Source organism: Paroedura picta, chromosome 7, assembly GCF_049243985.1.
Source record: "Paroedura picta isolate Pp20150507F chromosome 7, Ppicta_v3.0, whole genome shotgun sequence".
NCBI classification, from domain to species: Eukaryota; Metazoa; Chordata; class Lepidosauria; order Squamata; family Gekkonidae; genus Paroedura; species Paroedura picta.
In genome coordinates, this window is record NC_135375.1 from 45,986,842 (window position 1) to 46,009,149 (window position 22,308).

General features: G+C 43.1%; 1 protein-coding gene across 1 annotated transcript in view; it reads right to left on the bottom strand.

Moving 5' to 3' along the window:
* SLCO4C1 (solute carrier organic anion transporter family member 4C1) overlaps positions 1-16,065 on the bottom strand; it is a 41,279-nt gene extending 25,214 nt beyond the window's left edge. The window contains exons 1-2 of the mRNA XM_077347697.1: positions 15,186-16,065; positions 9,713-9,976 (exon numbers count right to left, since the gene is read on the bottom strand). Coding sequence (XP_077203812.1) covers positions 9,713-9,976; positions 15,186-15,423 — 502 coding nt within the window. The 5' untranslated portion in view covers positions 15,424-16,065. The remainder of the gene's footprint in view (positions 1-9,712; positions 9,977-15,185) is intronic.
* Between the last annotated feature and the right edge of the window lie 6,243 nt (positions 16,066-22,308).

Genomic DNA, 22,308 nt, shown 5'->3' on the forward strand with positions numbered 1-22,308 from the left:
TTAATATCTGCTCCATTATCTTCCCCACAACAGAGGTCAGACTCACTGGTCTGTAGTTTCCTGGGTCACCCTTCCTCCCTTTTTTGAAGATCGGAATAACGTTTGCTCTTTTCCAGTCCTCTGGGACATCTCCAGTCCTTAAAGAGGTTCCGAAGATGATGGACAAGGGCTGTGCAAGTTCTCTGGAAAGTTCTTTGAGTACTCTCGGGTGCATTTCATCTGGACCAGGGGATTTGAACTCATCCAGTGCAGCTAAATGCCTCTCGACAACCTCTCTATCCATGTTAACCTGCCACCCAGACACTATCCTTTGGCTACAGCCATCTCTAGATGTGCCTAAACACTTCGACCTGTGGGAAAAAACTGATGTAAAATAGGCACTAAGCCTTTCTGCTTTCTCTGCATCTTTCGTTAGAGTTTGTCCACCTGCACCCAACAGTGGGCCTATTGCCTCCTTGTCTTTATTTGCTCCTCACATAACTGAAAAATCTTTTCTTGTTACAATGGGCTTCCCTGGCCAATCTTAGCTCACTCTCAGCTTTGGCCTTTCTGATGATTGATCTATAGTGCCTAGTAACCTGTAGGTACTCTTCTTTAGAGCTCTGTCCTTCCTTCCATTTCCTGAACATTTTACTTTTCTTTCTTAGTTCCTCTTGAAGTTCTCTGTTCATCCAAATAGGCTTCTTAGAGCTCCTGCAGTGTTTTCGTATTTCTGGAATAGTCATTGATTGAGCATGCAATAGCTCTTGTTTGAGTAGCGCCCACCCTTCACATGCTCCCTTCCCTTCCAGCATTCTCATCCATGGTATGACACTCATCATGTCTCTGAGTTTATTAAAGTTTGCCCTACGAAAATCCAACATCCGCATCTGGCTACAAGCTTCCTTGGCTCCCCATCTCAAAAGGAATTCTATGAGGACATGGTCACTTCCCCCTAGGGAATTGTCAGCCAGGCAGGTCAGAAAGTTGCATGACTGAGGACGCTTTGCAGAGTTTGTTTCCCAGCACACATCTGGGAAATTGAAGTCACCCATGATGACAAGGTCCTGCCGTTTGGATATTTTCTCAAGCTGCTCACAAAATGCAGCATCCACATCCTCTTGTTGGTCAGGCGGTCGGTAGCAGACACCAACCACCACACTGTTTGTTTTCCCCTCGCTTATTTTCACCCAGATGCTTTCCATTGCAGATATGCTCTCCTTCACTAGCATTTCCTGACAGGTAAGCCCTTTCCTCACATACAGTGCCACTCCTCCACCTCTTCGATCTATTCTGTTTTTTCTGAACAGTTCATATCCATCCACCATTACATTCCAGTCATGAGAATCATTCCACCAAGTTTCTGTGATGCCTACTAGATGCCTATTAATAGAAAAGTGGCTGGACATCAGGGGGAATTTCCACTGGGAACTGTGTCATTGCCATTGTTCAGGCAGCAAAGCAGCCAGGCAGTTGGAAAGATGGATGAAGGAAGGGAGTAAGTAGAGTGGCGGTAAGCCTCTCCTCCTCAGCACCATTCCACTCACCCCATTCCTTTATCCAGAGCAGGCAAAGAAGATGAGGGGGTCGGACCAGTGCTGGGGATAAGGGGGGAGGCGTACAGTGTGAATGGGAGTGGGTGGTAATGAGAAGAAAAAGTAGAAAAAGGTGGTCAGGGGATGCAGAAGCTGGAATACAAAGCAGGGACTAATGACAGAATTTTCATGAGAGTTTCCCATGGGTCCCCACTTGTTAGTATACCTAATTCTCAACTTGATCAAATCAGTAAACACTTAAAATCTGGAGACTGGAGCTATGAAGAGACAAGACAGATCTTTCTGCAATAATGGACAGTGCCCTAGATTTGTCGAAAATCTGAAATTAAAAAAAAATGGACTGAGGGATTAAAAAACCCAAATGATAAAAGGCATACCTGCTGTTTTATATGTCACTTTTCCCAGCTGAAAAAGGTCTCTTAAGTCTCATTCCACCACTTAACATTTGCTTTGCTTAGAATATTGAGTAGCAGATGTTCCTCAGCTACTGAAATGTAACTACCAGATGCCTACTTCACCATCTGCCTAAACTGGCTGAGGAGTCAGACTATCCATTCAGGATTGTGCACACAGAACTGAGCAGAATTCTGGGTTTGCATTTTAAACATCTGATAGAGCCATCTTTTATTAAAAAATAAAATGGAAGTTTTCCATATTGCAGTTCAATGGAAGAGCTATTCAGAAATGCTGTCAGAAAGGTACCTATTCAAACAATTTGGAGACTTCTCCACTAAGTAAGCGTTCCCAGGACTCATTAACACCACTTGCAGTAAAAGATTAAAGTTGCTTTTGCCAGAATCACAGAGAGTAAGAGGTTTACACAATTTCTTGACAATCCACTTGTAATAAGAACCGACAATAAAGGCGGGGAGGGGGGTGGGGGAGGTAAAACCTTATACAGACCTCCTCCTTTACAAACAATATTCTATTGTGATTGAAACTAGATTATGTTTCATTTACACAGGCAGCTGGTAGTCATCCAGAATACATTTTAAGGCTCTCCATTGCTGTAATTCTGCCACATTTATTAGGGAGCAAGTTCCACTGAACTCAAAGGGACTTGCTTCTTAGTAAACATGCTTAGGATTCCATGATATGCTGTGGGCACCTAGATAACCTCACTACAATGAAGTGCTCTAATTATTTACTGACTCTTTTCTCTAGCATTGGGGAACTTGTAGGTTTCGTTTAAGTAATTAAGTAGAGCACCATAGTGCAGTCCTGAGAACACCCTGTAAGCCCCAATGAGTAGAAATGAGTAGGATTCTGAGTAGAACAGCTTACATTGGCTGTCTTATAGCCCAGCCATAACACAATTATATCTTTCTAAGTGTACTAATTTTAATGAATTTAGAAGAGTCTCTGTGCCTAGGATTACACTGCAAATGTGTATATTCCATGACATTAGGACAATCTTTAACATACAGGATTAAAATTAAGATGGTCTAAGCATAAATTATACAAGCATGAAATATTTTAGGATCCCAAACATTAAAAAATATTAAACACACAAACCCATTTAAAATCTTACCATCCAATACATACAACATGCCTACTCGCTTTGGTGTGCTCACACCTGGTGCCCATTTAGGAGTGTCAACATCTGCTTGGGAAATAACTGAAGATTTGGGGAAGAACCTGTGGAGGGTAGAGTTTGGGAAGGGGAGGGTCCTCAGTGAGGTATAATGTCATAAAGTCCACCCTCCAGGGCAACTATTTTCTCCATGGGAAACTGACCTCTTGTGATTCTAGAAGATCTTCAGCCCACACCTGGAGGTTGACAACCCTGTACCCATTCTACCTGTCTCTTCTTCAACAACTCCTTCAGATGAATTATGCTAACCAAGCAAGCATTGGACAACTCCCTCCCCTTCCCCTCCCCCAATCTTTATTCATAAGGAATCATGCAGGCACACACTTGGAACAATGCTCATTAATCATGCACAAGATCAAAATACCCCCAATGTCCAGAATCTAGTACACTTTTGCTTATACTTTAATCGCTACATACAAGGGACTAAATTCACACAAAGAAGAAACTCAAGTGAAACCAACCACAAAAACTGGTTTTTGTGGTTTTTCCAGGCTGTGGGGCAGTGATCTTGTAGTTTTAATAGTTTATTAAATTTCTCATTCAAGGTCTTACTTCTTCCAAGTCCTTCCATTTTGATGAAGACTGCGCACAATGTCATTGTTAATCTTCCCTTCCCCAAAGAAAAGCAACCTATATGCTATTTATAAAGCAGATCAACATGAGGTTTTAATAGTAGTTCCTCATGAGGCAGAGGAGGTGTGAAATCCATTGTTGACTTTGTTGGTTCAGTAACTTCCAAGGAACTAGCAGAAACACAAAGTTGTCCTGCAATGACTAATCAAACTGCCTTTACAAGGTCTTGATATTTTTCAAATAATCTCCTCCAGCATCCTGATTAGCTCATTTAGAGACTTCCTGTTACTTTGAGCATATTTCCTCACTGCTGTCTATCACAACAGACAGAATAAAGGCAATTGAACACAGGACTATCTTTTTCCTCTCTTATTCACAAAGTTGTTTCTCTTCTAAATAAAACTATTTTATTCAGTAGCCTGGTGCTGTGACCTCTTTGCATATTTAAACTCTGCCAACAAAATGTAGCCCAGCATCCCTTTCCACTCCGTAGTGCTCAACCAGATAACACAAAAGCCATAACATCATTGGTGTTGGCCAGCATCAGTAATCAGTGGGATATTGCCTCTGAACATGAAGCTTCTGTGGAGCTTTCATGAGGGTATTCATGGTGACTAATTATCTTTTAAGAGTTTTTCTAGTTCCTTTTTAAAAGCCACCTCTAAGCCTGTCACCAAAGGTTTTCCAGCTTGGTGTAGTGGTTAGGAGTGGACTTCTAATCTGACGAACCAGGTTTTATTTCCTGCTCCCCCACATGCAGCCAGCTGGATGACCTTGGGCTCGTCATGGCACTGATAAAGCTGTTCTGACCGAGCAGTAGTATCAGGGCTCTCTCAGCCTCACTCACCTCACAGGGTGTCTGTAGTGGGCAGAGGAAAGGGGAGGTGAATGTAAGCCACTTTGAGACTTCCCTGGTAGAGAAAAGCGGCATGTAAGAATCAACTTCTCTTCTTCATTAGCACATTTTGTTGCAGTAAATTCTACAAATTAATTCTGCATGATGAAAAAACGTATTTTTCAACTGAAAACAGACAACTATATTACGGATTTTGTAGATTTTAAATCAGCATTCGATTCAGTGTCAAGAACAAAATTGTGGGAGAAAGCCAACATGGACAAGCGACTTATCTTTTTGATTTGGGCCTTGCACAAACAAACATCAATAAGGGTTATATGTAACCCTCAGGGACATTTAACAGATCCCATAAGAATGGTGAACGGAGTCAATAGTGCTGTGTATTAGCTCCACAACTATTTAGCATTTATATTAATGACATTGTTACCCATTTACGGAGTTTGGACTTCCATCCGCCAAAATTGGCTAATAGACACTTTTCTTTATTATTGTACGCAGATGATGTTGTCCTTTTATCAAGAACCCCTATTGGACTAAAGCAGGCACTGAGAGCCCTTATGGATTACTGTAATGAAAACTGCCTTGAAGTAAATAATTCCAAAGCAAAAATAGTTGTCTTCTCAAAGAAATTTAAGAAACACTTGTGGCGCCTAAATGCTACTTGTATTCAACAAGTTAAGTTATATAAATATCTAGGTGTCATATTTCAAGCTTCAGGATCTATGAACTCTCATGTAGCCCATATTGCTCTGAATGCACAAAACGTGCAGGTGCTATACTAAAATTCTATTGGAACAAAGGTGGTAGGAATGTCCCAGCAGCTCTTAGAATATTCAAAACTAGCGATCCCCAACCTGTGGGCCACGGACCACATGTGGTCCTTCGACTAATTGGAGGTGGGCCCCGAAGGATGCCTTCCCCCCCCAGTCCTTTACTTCACCCCCCCCGGCCCTTTACAACACACTTTGGGTGTCATTGTCTCCCATCACTCCCAGATGGGACTATTTCGTTGCAGAGAAACAAGCTCAGGGTTCCCATTGATTTGTCATTGTCATGAGTTAAAATTTCCATGAAAATAAAATGTTCCTTATGTTCATTGTTGTGGTGTGTCTGTATCTTATTTTAAAGGGATATTTAAACATTACCATAGCGATCAGAGAGCATTAGGGCAGTGGTTGAGAGTAGAGGAGTAAACTACACCCCCCGGGCCTCAGTAAAAGGCGTTGAGTGGTCCCCGGTGAGTGGTCCCCGGCGTTGAGTGGTCCCCGGTGATAAAAAGGTTGGGGACCACTATTCAAAACTAAGACCCTGGTGCAAATGTTATATGGGGCCCCACTGACAATCACTGCCAGTACAATTCGCCTAGAGAGACTGCAAACCAAATTTTTGAGAAATCTTCTGCAGCTCCCCACAATTGTCTCTAATGCTGCACTGTGTGTGGAGTCAGGTTTGACCCTGGTTGAGGCAAGCTTGTTGTCAGCTGCAGTATTGTATTGGCTAAGGCTGATCTTCTTTCCCAGGGGTCTAGCCTACCTAATATTATTTGACACATTTACTGCTCCATGGGTACAGGCCATTAACAGGAAGTTAGGATTTTATCATCTATCCCAACAATTTATGTTCTCTTTGGGTTTTGACTGTGCCAAAGAATTGGTAAAGCAAAGAATACAGGATGTGGAAAGACAGCATTATTTGAATAGAATCAATCATCCACTGTATGACACCTCTCTTCTAAATAGATTATCTCTTATGCCCTATCTTTCTAATATTGATAATTCTGAATTTAGAAGGGCATTTACATTATTGCGCTATAATGCTCTCCCCTCAGCATGGGTAGAGGGAAAATATAATAAGTTTCCACACCAGAAACGAACTTGCTTATGCCAGGACGGTAACACTGAGAACACCGAGCATGTGATTTTTTATTGCTGTATTTATAATCAATAGTGTCAGGAATTACTGTTTTCCATCTTTACTGACTTAAGGGCTACTTCAAGACAAGGCAAATTAAAGGAACTCCTTTTGGATAAAAATAAGAATTTATCCCATATTATTGCCAAATATGCAAGACTAGCAATTAAATGTAGAAGTGCCTGGCTAAACATGTATAATGGTTAGGATGGATTTATTGAATACATTAAGTATTTTGGACCTTTTAATCTATCTTATATAGTGTTTTACTGTTCTGTATTTTGTACTGGTCATTGACCGAAATAAATAGATGTATGTATGTACAGATTAATAAATATTTTAAAATCCACTATACACACAGACACTTGTTGGCCAGAGCATAACAAGAGGCAATGAGTTTATAGTGTAGAAAGGCTGCTAAGCAAACTCTTAAACCACTAATCCAGCCCTCTCAGTTTACATTGTCTTGCTCTTAAGACTCATTTCTTAACTCATGCTTGCAAAGAAAAAGTATGGGCACTTGTAGCCAGCATTTAACCATTGGGCAATGTATGTATGATGCTTTTAAAAAATGCAATGTAATCATTACTAAATTCTTCTTTTTGTAAAAGGGTCTATTGAATAATGGTTAAACATTGCAAACAAGCATCTCTAGCGCACATAATGAAGGCAACAGCCGATTGCTTCTGAATCCCGGAAAGGCCACCTGACACATGAACCAGGAGCTTAACAAAACAGCAACTTTACTGAAAGAACTAGTCCAATCAGATTCTTGGCACAGAACTGGCTTCTGGAGAAGAGACTAGTAGCTGCCTCAGGACATCCCGATAAAACTGCCCTGAAGCTGTTAGAATATAGGTGACAGGCCAAAGGGACCCAATGTAATTTTATGCATTCTTGATCCCACTGACCAACAAAGTCAAAAGTGTGGCTAGTGCAGTGTACACCAGTCCCCCCCAAAAAAGTGACCACATTTGGTGCACCTTAAGTTCAGAGGGGCCTGTAGTGATCTACTCCATGCTGTGTGAGCTATATGGACCAATCTCTGATCTATCTCTGTTTTTACAATATACATCTAAAGGCAGCCCTTTGATACTTCATTCAGCCTCCCATTGGCCAGTTTGGCAGCTCTTAAAATGTTTCTAATGCTTATAACTTGTATAGGACACCCTATGGTCCTGGACCGAGGGCAATGGGGCAGGGAGGGAACTCTGTTTCCAGCCAGACAGTATATTTGGGATAAAAAATGTCTCATTTGGAAGTAAAAAATGGCCTCTAGGTCCTGAAGCAACCATCAGGTGGGTAAACTGTCTCCAACAAGTGACTTAAGGAGGGCTTAAGTGTCCTCAGACACCCCTCCTCTGACACGGTATGACTAATTGTCATATGTCTCTCCCAAGGGCCCTGGCAAACTCCTGCTCCAAAAGAAGATGAGGAAGGAAAGTTTCAACAATCTGTGGTGGTTTGAATTATTAGCAGTTGAAAAAACTATAAATTTTGAATAATTCTGGATGAGAGATGATCTAAGAAATGTCCTGCTGATATGACAATAATGCACAACTCTCTTGAATTATTTGATGGTTGACAAAATCATGGAAAGTGTGCTTCATTAAATTCCATAGCCAGCCCCAAACACTATTATTTCTAAGCAGCTACACTCACTAAAAGCAGAAGTTCTACTTCTTCTTTCGTACAAACCACACTTACAACAAACTTTTAGGGGAATGTTGCCAAAGTCCTCATAAATTACCTAACATATATCTTTAGAATAGTTAGCCCACCACTATGGTTAGATCTTCCAGAGAACTAGTGAGTGCGTGCACATACATACAGGGAGAACTGGTGTGCGCTTGCACACACATACACTGCCACATATAATTTATGAACTATACACTGCACTGTTGATGGGGCCAAGCAAACTGGTGACAGAGATCATGGGGAAAGCTTTGCTCCACCATAATACTGGTATCTTAGGCAGCGCTATCCTCAGTGCCTTAGGAGTTTATGGCAGCCATTCACTAATAAATAAGGTGATGTGTTAGAGACATCATTGAGAAGTGTGCCAAATTGTGTCTTTGAGACACCACCACCACCACTATGTCCCAGTTCACAGTGCTTTTACGTTGTAACAAAGAGTTCAATGAATATGACTACCAAGTAAGACATATATTACATATAGCTATAGCTTCAGAGAAGAGCCAGATTTGAGTCCAGTATTATCTGATTCATTGTATCTGGTAAAGGGAGTTTTTATTCTCAAAAGTCTATATCCCAAAAATCTTGTTGGTATCCAAGGTGCTACTGGAGTCAAATCTAGCTCTTCTACTTAAGACCAACATAACTACCTCTGAAGCTATCTACACTGAAGGCACCACATTCAGCTACTTGGAGTATAAATCCATCAGTCACAAAAAATCATGGCTCAGGTAGAAATTGACACTAGCCATGGACATTACCTCTTCTTCTGCATAGCCCTGCCCTAAGATCAATTTCTTCTTCATGCCAGATTGTGATGCTAGCATGTAATGAAAGCCTCCAAGGGGTTTATGTGTTCCAGGAAAGTAACTCTTGCCTTGTGTTGCCATATAAACCTGGCTATGAATGAGGGCTTTCTTCTCTATCTCTACAGTCAATAAGAATTTTAACTCATTGTTCAAACCCAGATATCCTTTGCCAAAAGTTGATTTGCTCTTTTCCACCCAAAGGACACTATGTACTTAAAACAAACCATTGTCATAATGCTTCAGTTACTCTTATGGCTAACGTTAATCAATTTGCTTTTTCCAAGAGAGGATCAGACATATAAAGAGAACTAAACTACTGTTGCATTTGAATAAACATTTAAAAGAGGGAACTAATTGAATGGAGGATTTGACGCCCCAAAAAAAAGTAGAGGTCAGTCTCAGTTTTAGGGACTGATGATTCCATGAATCAAATACTATCTCCATTCTGTGCTGATTACCTGGTTCTATTAAAGGCCCATTATGCATGGGGCAAAAAGGCCAAGCAGGCGGCAACACAGCTATGCTTCCCAACTATACCCTGCACAATCGTTCCTGAAGACTGTTTTAGGGGTTTCTCAAAAAAGTTGGGATATAGCAATGCTAACATCACTAGTACATTCATATTTGTTATATAATTTTAAGAAAACAACCCAATGAAAACTGCTGACTGTTATAAATCTTTTAACACAGACATTAATTACGCAATTAATATATATATATATATATAAGGTGAGCTTACCATCCAGTTTTTCTCCGTATTTATACACACCACTAGTAAAATGCGGCAGGGAGAATACAAGTGATCCTAGCCCTATCAGGAATGAGGCAAAGGCCAACCATCTAGGCTTGTGTCCTCTTTCACCATAGAAGGATATAAAAAGGCACAACACACAAAAAGCGATGTCATAGCTGGCAGAGATTAAACCAGTGAGAGAACTGTTCAGTTCATAACGCTTTTCAATAGTGGAGATGCTTACATTGATTAATCCATTTACTATAATGCCTGAAAGAAAAAGAGACATACAATTAGAAAATCAAATGAGATATCACTGTTTCTTTCTCTATATGGAAGGGCATTTTTCATTGTTTACATTTTAATTTTTTTCCCCTCAGTCACCAATTATTGTGAAATGAAACATTAACCAGACACAAAAAGATGCATACTGAAAGAAGTGAGGTAAAATAAAGATGTTACTTTATACATGCATTTTGTATAATGCTTGAAATTTCACTACTTTGCTTTAAAAGAATCCACTAACAAACAGCTGGTAAAGTCACAAATGCTCAGCCATCATTAGCACAGCTTTAGCTCATTTCTCAGATCACTTTTTGGCTTGTTCAAAATCGAGGTGATTTTGTCCAACTGAGTTCATGCGATCATTTTATCTGAATACAGCATCATTTAGAAACAGCAAGGAAACAGTTCCACAGGAAATACTAGCTCTCACCACAGAAGAGCACATTCAAACATATTAGACGCCACCATAATTTGCCATTACTTTATGGTTATAAAGTTGCCCAAAATATTGCAAAGCCAGCCTCACCATGCAACAAAATGAAAACAGGTGTGCTTCAGATGGCAGGCACCATTATGTGAGATTTAATTAAATATGTTTACTTCAGGGAGGGAGAGCGCTATTTTGATTTTCTGTCTCTGGCATCTCATTGAATTGTGAAAGAGCTAAATATGTCTCATTTACTCTTAAGGAGGGTGCATGTGTCTTCAAGCATCACCATCATATCTGTATTACCCCCCAAAAAGAAAGGAATAAACAGTTTACTAATCAGTGAAAACCAAAAGTAAGAACAAAGCTTCGCAGTTGCTGTCATCATGGGGCATTCATTCTCCCTTAACATTTGACTTCCTGGCAGCTGTTTTGTCCTGGATATATGGGTGGACATGCTCACACTTCATACCTTCTTGCAAGCAAATGACACTAGTCTTTCAAATACTATAGGGTTGCTAGTTGGGGCCAGGGGGTCCCCCAGTATGCCACTTTTCACCCTACTTCAGGGGTCTAAGAAACCGTGGGAAATCCCACCCCCCCCCCCAAAAAAAAAACATTTCTATGCTACCTGGAAGTTATGTAGAGATGTTGGGGTGATGCTCTGGTTTTGGGGCAAAATTCTATGGTAAGAAATTGATTCTACCATAGAGTATTGCCCCAAATCACAGCATCACCCACAATGTCACCAACATCCCTACATCATTTCCAGGTGATATAAAAACATCAGTTTTTTTTTTTTAGGTTCTTCCCTCCCCTCATCCTCTGCCAGCTGGTCTGATAGATTTGGCAATCCTGAAATATTACCATCTACTATGTTGTAATACTAACATCTATGCCTTTACATATATGCATAACTTTTTAAAATAAGGGCTTAGAAAGCATCCAATTGAGATGGCTGTGAACTATGTACATTCAAATATTAACTAATCAAAACCAAAAATAACTGTATCACTTGTAATATTGTTATTATAACTTATTTGAATTGAAAAGTTAATAATAGCCACTAATACTAGGAAGCAATAGATCTTTCTGTGATTCTGGTGCTTTGCTGTCTGGCTTAGAATTCAAGATCAGAGGTCAGAATGCAATCAGTAAAGCTAGATTCACACAGATAGCTGTGCTGGTCTGAAGCAACAGGACAATGTTTGAGTCCAGTGGCACTATATTGGGCATAAAGATGCCACTAGACTCAAACTTTGTTCCATGAGTAAAGCTGTAAACAGATCTTATCACTAAAGAGGATTTCATTACTATATCTCTCCAAAGTGTAACAAGCTAAGGCATGGGAAGCAACAAGATGATCTTCCTTCACCCTGATACTCTCTTTAACAGTCCCCTATGCCCCCTCACTTTACATGGGAACAGACAGACTTATGTATAATTTACATGATTACATACTATTTGTACCTTCTTGGATTGCCAAAGATCTGCTGCTGTTCATCTCAAAAGTCATAGATTCAACTTAAAACAGAGGAACTTTCTCCTACATGCCTGCAATGTGGCAAGGATCAGGTTGGCAACCTCCAGGTGGTGGCTGGAGCTCTCCCAGAATTACAACTGATTTCCAGATGACAAGAGATCAGTTCTCCCGGATAAAATGGTTGCACTTGAGGGTGGAGTCTATGGCATTATGCCCCTCCCTTCCTCAGGTTCCCCCAAATATCTAGCCAGGAGTTGGCAACCCTAGACAATAAAGATCCCTGAGATCAGGGCTACAAATTTACTTTTATCATAATTGGATCACTGTTTTCCAGTGATACCAATGGGAGTGGGGGTGGAATAAGCAATATAAATAAAAACTAACATGTAAAAATGCTTTAGTATGAATAAGTAAAACTGCTTTATTCAGAGACCCGGAGAGTGGTTGCTAGTTAGCAGGTCTTTCACCTGGGATACAAAGATTCAACCTGGGTTTTTCACCTGCCAAAAATGTGTTCTGCAGTTGAGTCACACACCCTCCCAACTCAGCTATGCTGATGCAACCAGTTGTAGTGTTATTATTTGGGTTAATCAGTATCATTCCAACAATAATCATTAAGCAACAAACAGGATTGCATGCAAAACAGTAGGAGTTGGCAGTTTCAAAAGTTCAGATATTATATAAGTGACTATCATCAAGGTGTCAGTTTTACAGATGTGGACAAGTTAGAATTGCAGTTGCCTACGCATGGCCAGATGCCAACTATGAAAGTCACAAGCTAACTGCTAGAGCTTGTCTTTCAGGCCCTCCACCCACAGATACCACACAACACATGCTGTGTGGTAGAAATGTTGGTCATCATTCCCACGTTATCAACAAAGATCACTTAAGTGTGGAGAAAGAATCAGTTTCAGTAAAAGTGCTTTTACATTATACATATTGGTAAACACATGTCACTTCTCCTGTAGTGCTGGGTCAGTGGGGCCATGCAAAAGCACAGTCATGTTTTGAGGCTCCATTTTATATGCATGGTGAGAGGATCACAATTTACCATAGCAAGGCCCACTACCTCATGTATCTGACATGTATTCATTGGACATGCACAGGAAGGACCATGAGTGGAACTCTGTGAACATAGCTTCTGTACCAGAGATATATACATTGGGCATGACTGGAGCTCATATGCATAGGAATCTAGGAATCTACACTCATGCAGCCAACATGTACCTGGAGGTCAAACATGTGACTGTAAATGTAGCTTCTCCCCCACCACCAACATCCCTCACCCTCACATAGGTTCTCTCAGGAAAATGAAGGGCTAAACACAACTGTCAGCTAACAGCTACTTCCCTCATCCTATGCAGAAACATGCAGGAAAAATATCCCCTGACATGAGGATCAGAAAAAGAAGGATGTCGCTTAAAGATTAGGGAAGGCATTTCAGTCAGCAGACATCTAAATGGGAAGGTGGTGACAAAATTTGCTTTCAAGGTTTCACTAGTCGAGCCATGTTATAGCTGGATGGGAAGGGACATCCCATCCAGAAGAGAAATTAAGTCCACCATCTTTGAGCGAGACCAGGGACCAGCAACTCAAGAGAAGCATGAAAGATGAAAAGAAAATGGGAAGATCCTCCTCCAAGAATATAATTCTATGGCTGTGCTAGGGAAGAATAAGAGATCATGCTTCCATCCTTACATTGACCAGAGTGTCAAAGTTATTGCTTCTCAATGGGCTCAGTCTCACAGCACCTCTGTAACATCTGCTGGTTACAGATCACTTCAGAACACTTAATTACATGGGGGTGGGGGGGGCACAAGTTACCATATAATCAGCCCATCTCTCTCATATGCATGCCTGCACATAGAATCACCACCATGGCATGGAACAGAGTCATGGAGAAGAGCATAACTGCTGCTTAGCTGGGTACATAAATTCACAATACTTTCACCACCATCATCCATGAAGTGCCTAAACAGATGGTTGGATTTTGGTTTTGTCACTTCACCCTTCTATCCATCACAGCAGAGCACAGATGATGCAGGAATTCTGCTCTTGTGGTTCTGAGGACAAGTCTGTTGAAGTAGTTCTGATGTGATTAACTTAGAGCAACCAAGTGTAACATTTTGTACTTTGAACTTTGAGGAGAAATGGTTTATGTTGACAGTTGCAGCAAGTCATGCTGGGGCTGGAACAAAAGTTGTGCCTTCCAGAACTTCATTCTCTACACATTTAATAGAAGAACCCATTGACTATCACATATAGTTATCCTGAATCGTAAAAGGTACAGTGACACTTGAAGGACAGTGATGATGTAGAAAATGTATGTTAAATCTACCCCCTCCCTAATTGGATGGAGTCCTGTCTCATTAATAACCCTTCTCCAGTTTGGTTGCAATTTGAACAGACTAGGGTCATTAGAAAAGACAATAAGCTAGGAGAAGAAGGCAGCAGGAAAAGAGGAAGACCCACACATGAAATATACGGACTCCATCAAGGAAGCTGTGGCCTTCAGTCTGAAAGACCTGAGAATGGCTGTAAACAGGCAGGACCTTTTGGAGGACATTCATTCTCAGGGTTGCCAGAAGTCAGAAGCAACTTGACATCATTTAACCAGTGTACTGGGATGAGAAATGGTCTGGTGTAGTCTAGTCCTGTCAGTTCTCATAAGCTAAGCAGAGCTGGTACTTGGATGAGAAACCACCAAGGAAGACTTGGAAATCTGCCATGCAATGGCAAGCCACCACTGGTCTTGGAAACCTCCTGCTTGCAACAGCTTCACACATCCATTACAAACCCATTGCCCACCTTTCCCCCATTCTGTCCTAAAATGCACCTTGCCTACCCACAGACCTAGAGGGGGCAAATTATACTCCACTTTCTACAGCAAGCTATCTGACACTTGGGGCACCCTGCTGCTCCTGCTGTTTGCCTGCCCCATCCCCTCACAGGGCACCTGTCATCATGGCACAGCCCTTGCTTGAGCCCAAGAGCAAGTCAGAGATGATGAGAGGTCCAAACAAACCGAGTCCCGAGATTGCTATCCTTCTTGTGAGACCTGAACCCGAGGTCACAGGGTGGCCTGTCCCCCTTGCCCAGGAGGGGAGATGGGATCAGAGGTGGGGACGGAGCCTGGGGAGGACAGGGACCTCCTCAGTGGGGCACTCTGCCTGAGCGCATCCCCTTTTCTCCCAGGGAAGTGAGCTGTGCAGCCTGGAGAGGAGCTTTAATTCCGGGGGCTCCCCAGGTCCCCCCTGGAGGCTGGCACCCGTCCTCCGCCTTACCTTGGAAGACGGAGAGGAGGCTGTAGAAGACCAGGTAGCCCTTGGCGTTGTTGCAGAGCTGGAGGGTGGGGGGCGCGCAGCCGCCCCAGCCGCACAGCTCCTCCTGCTCCAGCAGCTCACTCGGGGAGAGGACGGCCGAGTCCGGGAAGACCCGCGGGCCGCTGTGGCTGGGGACTGCTCGCCGCTCCCCGGGGCTGGGCGGCTCGAAAGCCGGGTTGTCGACGCCATTTTTCTTCATGCCACAGCCCGGGGTCCGCCGCCGCACCTGCCGCACCTGCCGGGGCTAGAAGGCCGCCGCCGCCCCGCGGCCGTTGTGCGAGGGAGCGCGCCGCACCTGCTTCGAGCCAGCGAGATTCCGCGGCGGCCGTTTGGACGCGTCGAGGCACGCCGCGGAGCGCCAAGTCAAGCAATGAGGCGGGGACCTGCGGGTGGATGCCGAGCGCGGCCGCTTATGAGCGCGCCAACCGGAATGACCGGTCTGCTGGCGGGGCGCAGCGCGGACGGAGCTCGCCCGGCTCACCCACGCCTGGGCCACACGCGCGCGCGGCAGCCGGGCGAGGAGCGCCGCTAAGCTGCTGGTTCTCGGAAGGCGACCAGTTTCGCTCTCAGGTGGCTCTCCCCGTCCCCGCCCGACCCGGAGCACCGAGACCAAAGGCAAGGGACGGCAGAACCAGCAGAGGTCGCCAGTGTCCGTGCGAAATGTCCTCGTCGGTCTTCTTCAGCGCCGCCTAGCTTGGCCTCTGCCTGACCCCATTAACCTGCTTTCCTGGCAAACTCAATAATGGACAGTGGTGGTGGCAGAGCTGCCCCCCACCCCTCCCCTCCCTCCTAAGTCTATATTTAAGCGGATGGAACATGTCTGTTCCCAAAACAGAAGGTTTGTGACCATGCCACACTAAAATTGACTGCTACACATTATGGGAAACCACCTGAGTAAGGTACATATGATTCTGAGCCTTCTAACATGGAATGTGGCAGACAAACTCTTCCACGGCAGTTAAGAATGACAGTTGGCCCACGTATCCAGGTTTACCAAGGACAAAATCAAGTCCTGAATCACCTTACAAAAGTACTTCCTGTTGGCAAACTCATTAACACAGCAATGGTGCACAACCTGATCAAAGAACAGATAAAGAGTTATTTAAAAATCCACATACTTGGCAGGAAACTCCTAACTACATCTGGAACAGAGAGGGGGTAACACTGAGTGGCACTTCCAAGAGGAAGGGGGGGGACTGCCCTCAGAGTAGCAATCTGGAGACAGGCAAGGAATGACACTTAGCAGGAGAGAGGGTGCTGACATCACTAGCCTGTCTCATTGTCATCTTGCTGCCCCTTCCAGGGTCTTTTCCTCCTCTTCATACACCGGACTTTGCCTTTTCCAACACCTTCCTTCCAACCTGATCCCAACACTATTAATACAACAGCACCAATGTTTTCAGATGATCAAACAACTGATCTTGAATATGGTTCCTTAGCCCCCTCAGTCACCTTGCTGAATATCCAGTGCAGTCTGTTGGCACAGCTGCCACAGACACATATATGCATTAGGAGCTGTGGAGAGAAGACCAGACGGGTATCTTCTCTTTCCCTGACTTCCCCTCCCCCCCCCCTTTAGGGCTGATGCCAGCATGCAGGAAGGAAAGGAGGTTTCAATAGGTGAAACCATTCAGGCATGAAACCTTACCAACAGTCTCAATATAATTTGGGTTCCCATGAAGCAATGATTAGCTTCAAGAGAACAAACTGAGGACATCTGGGCGAAATAGCCATATCAGTCCTTTGCAGCAGAAATTAACAAGGGTGTTGTGGCTCCTGGTAGAAAGTTAATGTACTGCTTTATCAGAGAGTATATAAAGTCAGCTTTATCAGACAGTTTAGACAGGTTTAGAAGGATGTCATTTTTGTCAAAAGTCTAAGCAGTTGGTCTGTGTTGGGAACAGAAACTCATGCCCCTCTGCCATCGGACATGAAACAGCAGAGGAGAAACTGCTCTGAACAGCAGAGGAGGAATGGCCTCAGAGTCTGCCTCTTCTCTGGGGCAGCTGAGGTTTTGAAGGATCATTGGGAAATGGTCTAAGCCAGCATTGGGTTTGGAGAGTAGCTGAAAACTTCTAGGGTTCTTACAGACTGCTCATATAAATGTTTCTTTGCAGGATTCAAGGGAAATAGACCCTCCCCAGCATATCCTTTCAGGCATTCCAGTTAGATATCATGATTAATACTTGATGATAGACTCATCTTCTGTGAATGTATCTAATTCTTTTTTTTTAAAGCATTTCAGGAAAAAGTACACAATGAGCACAATTGTAATGATAGATACTTTAATCAGGGGACAGCCTCTCTGGGAGGGGGGGGTTAATGTGCTTTTCACCACTTTCCCACTGTAATAACCAGTGGAACTGCAGCTCAGCTCCTTGTCCAAACTGCTGTAAACCCCAAAGTGGCAGCCCTTTAAATATGTGCAAGTGACAAAGTCTTCCCCCTGCACTTCTGCAGATGTTCCAGCAGCTTTAGAATCAAAATGAGGTAAAATTAGCAAAACATTAATCCATTTCAACTCACTGTCGCAGGGATCTAGTTTAAGGCCTAACTAGGGCAGATCATGGGAGTTCCATCAAAGTTCCCAAGCATTCTTCCTTTTTAAGTAGCAGCCATCTGGATCTACAGTTTGGATCAGGACCACAGCATGGTGGAAGCAAGTTCAGCTCTTTCATTATGTTCCACCTGAAACAGGACTATTTTCCTTATACATTGCCCATATGTTTCTCTACTGCGGCAACAGTGCCAGGTAGTTGTTCCTCCTGACACTCCTTTATGCAGGACAAAATTAGAGATTTTTTATCTTCTTCACCACTGGCCGGAACTAAAGGCTACAAAGTCAGAAAAAAGTTCAGCTGAGCCATTCTTGTATTATGTGCCGGATTTTCCTATAGGCTAACTAGGCCTAGGGTCTCAAGATCAAGAGGGGCCTATATTCCACATTTTTTATAAAGGTTAGTACCAATCACAACATGTTTTATTTAACATATTGATATATATCACAGTAATGAGGTATTTTATTATCTCTCATGCAATTTAAAAACTTAAAAATGGGAGGTGAAAGGGCTACATGTGGAATAGCCTAAGGCCTCTTTTCATGTAAATCTGGCCCTGATTATGTGGTATGTAAATAACTCATTTCTTGGCACTAAGGTAGCCATTTTTAATGAACTACCCAAGTATAGCCACTTCCTGCCCGAAATTATGTCTTTGGCTGGTATGACATACTTTTAAAAGCCTTTTTTTTAAATTCATTTGTCATATTTTGTTTTCTAATTCAATCAATATTCATTTCCTTTATCATTACTTTCTGACCAAGAACTAATTAAGTCTGACTCTGCTTAGTTTCCTAGATCAGACAAGACTGAGTGTATTCAGGGTGGTATGGCCATAGGCCTATAACATTACCTTGTTATTTCCTCCTTATGCTCCTGCATGACACATTTTAGTTATGGTGTCTTGGCAGACAGGGTGAAATACAGGGCACCAGATGACAAAGTGCAACCTGACAGCTGACAGCTAAGCAATGAGCTGGCCATAGTCCCTTTTTGAAAGAAAGGAACACTACATGCTCCAGACCTCAGGAACTCTGACATTTTTTAACTTGGGTGCCAGAATTTTTGTAAGCAATTGTTACAACCTGCAGCAAAAAATATCTGCCATTGTGTGCCTGTCATTATTACTTCTAATAGCAAACTTGGACCATTTCCACATGTGGAATTTGCCCCTGCCCAGCTTCTCATTGTTTGCAAGTTTTAATGTTGCTTCCTCATGACATCAGCAACAACCTGTGGCTCTCCAGGGGTTGGACAAGTTTATGTCCCCGTTGCCCCGCAATAACATAAAGTGGAAGGATCCGCTTTCCATTTCTCATCACAGTGTACAACGAGACAAAAAACAGGGCAAACCTGTCTGAAAGAAGAAATATGTGACAGTCTCAGTCGCATTTTGCCCAACCTTGCACCTGCCCTCCCCTCTCCATTTCTATATCACAATATTTTTTTAAATTGCGCGGTCCACATTGCAACAGGAATGCAAACCAACATGCTCATGTATCAGTGGAAATAAAATGTACTGTCATGTTTTCTTCAAAGTGCAGAGTAATATATTGGCAGCGGCTAGCAACCCTATCTAAAACACATTAATGTTTATGTTTTCTGGTGGTAGGGCATGAATGGGGAAGAATGGGAGGGCTGTTTTATGAAGCAGATCTCTACTTATTAGCATTGCATCTGTGTTCTGTATTTTTATTCTGCATTGTGAACGCACAATACTTGGGGTCCAATCACCATGGCCAGCATGGTGATTGGACTCAAGCCCATCAGAAATCTACCCAAACATAAATCGAGACCGTTAGAAAAAGAATCCCCAAAAGAAATCAAGGAAAATGTTTTATTATTGTGGCAGGTCCCTGTAGCAATGCTACAGAAGTTTCCTGTTTTGTTTTTTTAAATTGGGACTCAAGGGGGATGTTTGAGTCCCCAAAACCACAGCTGAGAGAGGATTGGTGGCTTATGTTGATTGACAACCCGAGAAGGTAGAATATTAGGAAGGTATATACCTCACTAATCTCAGTTAATTTAATTCCATTTAATTCTAATTTATATTTTAGCAGACTCATAGTCTAAGTGTTTAACATAATGCTATTTTATGAGTAAAACTGTGTTTTAACCATATTATTTATGTAACTAGGAAATTGTTTTGATTTTGCTGGTCTATGACCGTAATAAAGAATACTACTACTACTACTACTACAGTGCAGTGAAGCCTGTCCTCAACTTCAAAGAGAAGAAGAAATGTAATTGAGAAGTTGCTTGTGAGCCTGGAATTTGATCTATTGAAATGGTGACCATACAACAGAGTTATTCTATTTGGGGTATAGACTTCATCAAAAAATACATCAACATCCCCAATTACCCCCTATCCCTTAGCAAGTATTTTCCAGCTCAACTGTTATCTCCCCAATCCACCAATAAAGTTTTGGCTCCAATCCAATGTGTTTTGAGAAACATCTTTTTTCTGCTGCTACCTTCACATTTGGGAATATAAAGACACTCCCAAGAGCCCCAGCACTTTATTCTGGCTATTGGGTCCCATCTCGATGCTGGGCTCCAGCAAATGGCTCCAAAACCCCATGTAGGAATATGTAGTGGGACTTGGCATTGGCCCTGCCATTCATCAAGGCACCCTTGATGATTATGCTCCACATTTCCACCCCACTCTCACCAGTGCTGCTTTTTCCTTTTCTCCAGTTAACCTTCCTGTATTTCATTTGCTGGATGTATGTTCTTCCTTCTCCTTTTCCCCCACCCTCATCTCTCCTTATTCTAGTAACATTGCTTGAAACTTAGTAAAGGTTAGGATGTATAGAACATCTATTCAGCATGTGTGTCTGTTTCTACCTCTGTTCTCAATTTACAAATTCCATTTGTTCCATTAATAAATTCTTCACTTTGAACCCATGGCTGTTAGATCATATCTTGGACCTGGGTACACACTAAGACTACATCCCACTATTAATTGCCGTGTGCACATGCTTGTACAGGCTCCTGATGTGTCATAGGAGACGTTCCTGTGGCTGGGGTACAGGGTTACAGCTCCATGGGGCCCTTTAATGTCAGGATGGGAGAGAAACAAAATCCCATTCTCCATGCATGCCACACTTCTAATCATAATTGGATCCCATCTCCATGAACCAAGGTAGCATGGAATTGCCAGGGCTTTATATCATGCGAACAGGTCTTGAAAAGGGGAGGAAAGAAAAAGAGAGTAAGGAAGGAGAAATAGACCTGCTTGAACCTTATGCCTTAACACATCCTGGAGGATTTTGCTAAGACTTCAGAACTGAGGTTGGAGTGTACTGATACGGAAATTTCCTGCTTACCCCCCCCCCCCCAAGTGTTTTTACATGAGCCTTGCCTACTAGAAGGAGGTGACTTAAATAGTCAGTCAGTGGAAAGAATCATGTTGCCCTTTCCTGTTATCGAAGAAACTATAGCAGTGCATGTCCCAGGGGAGCCAGTATTTGATGCTACCTACTCTGTCAGTTGAAGCAAGGTACAAGAGAACAGGGTTAGTTCTTCAGATAAAGAGCTGTAATTCAGAATGTCAACTCTCTCTGGCTCCTGTCTTACAACAGCACAAAGCTCTAAAAATTCAGCTGAATTTAAAGATTGCATTCATCACTAAACCCTTTCTTATTGATCAGATAGGGAGTGGGAACAATTTCTGACAAGCAAGGCTTTGTGAATCCTGCACTAAGAAAATTCAAAATCTGCAACAACAGGAAAAATATTTACTTTATTGGTTTTGAAACTGTTCTGACTATTCTTGGTATGGAAATTTGCCCTAAGTCACTGTGAAATTTTGGGTGGATGGCTAGTCTATGAGAGAAGCAGTGGGGCTTATAGAGAGTAGTCTTGAGATATAACAGGGGATACTGAGAAAAGGATTGTAGCCATCCAGACTTGTCTGATGTTCAGCTTTATTCCATCACTAGAAATTAAGTCTGCTGTACTTTAAATACAGGCGGCGCTAGTGGCCCTCATATCCTTCCCAAGGCGCCTCTCAGACTTCCCTGCTCTCCCCCCCCCCCCCGCACCCGAGGCCGGCCGTGTGCCGGGCTGGGAGACTTTCCCGCCGCCGCCTCCTGTTCCCTGGCTGCCCCGCCGCCTACCTGTCTTCTTGCCATCAAGGCAGCAAATGGTGGTGGTTGGCTTGCGGCAGGGCCGAAGCATCTATGGCAGCCTCTCCCCGCAGCGGAGGCGGGCTCGGGGTCGGGACAGAGTCAGGGCCAGCGGTTCCCCCCCGCCGCCGCCGGCTCCTCTTGGCCCCGCGGCCCGCCGCCATCCTCTCTTCTCAGTGGTGAGGCAGCAAATGGCAGCGGCCAGGCAAATGCAGCCAACATTGGAGGGGGGCGGATCGGGAGGTGCTTTGTGCCTCCCGATTTGTCAGTCTGGGGGAAGAGGCCAATTGACACTCTTCCTCATCCCGGACAGGGCCCGCCCTTGGGGCCCTTACTGTTTTATTTTATCCGCTCTGCAGGAGCGGTTAAAGATAGAAAATGAAGCTATGGATGCTA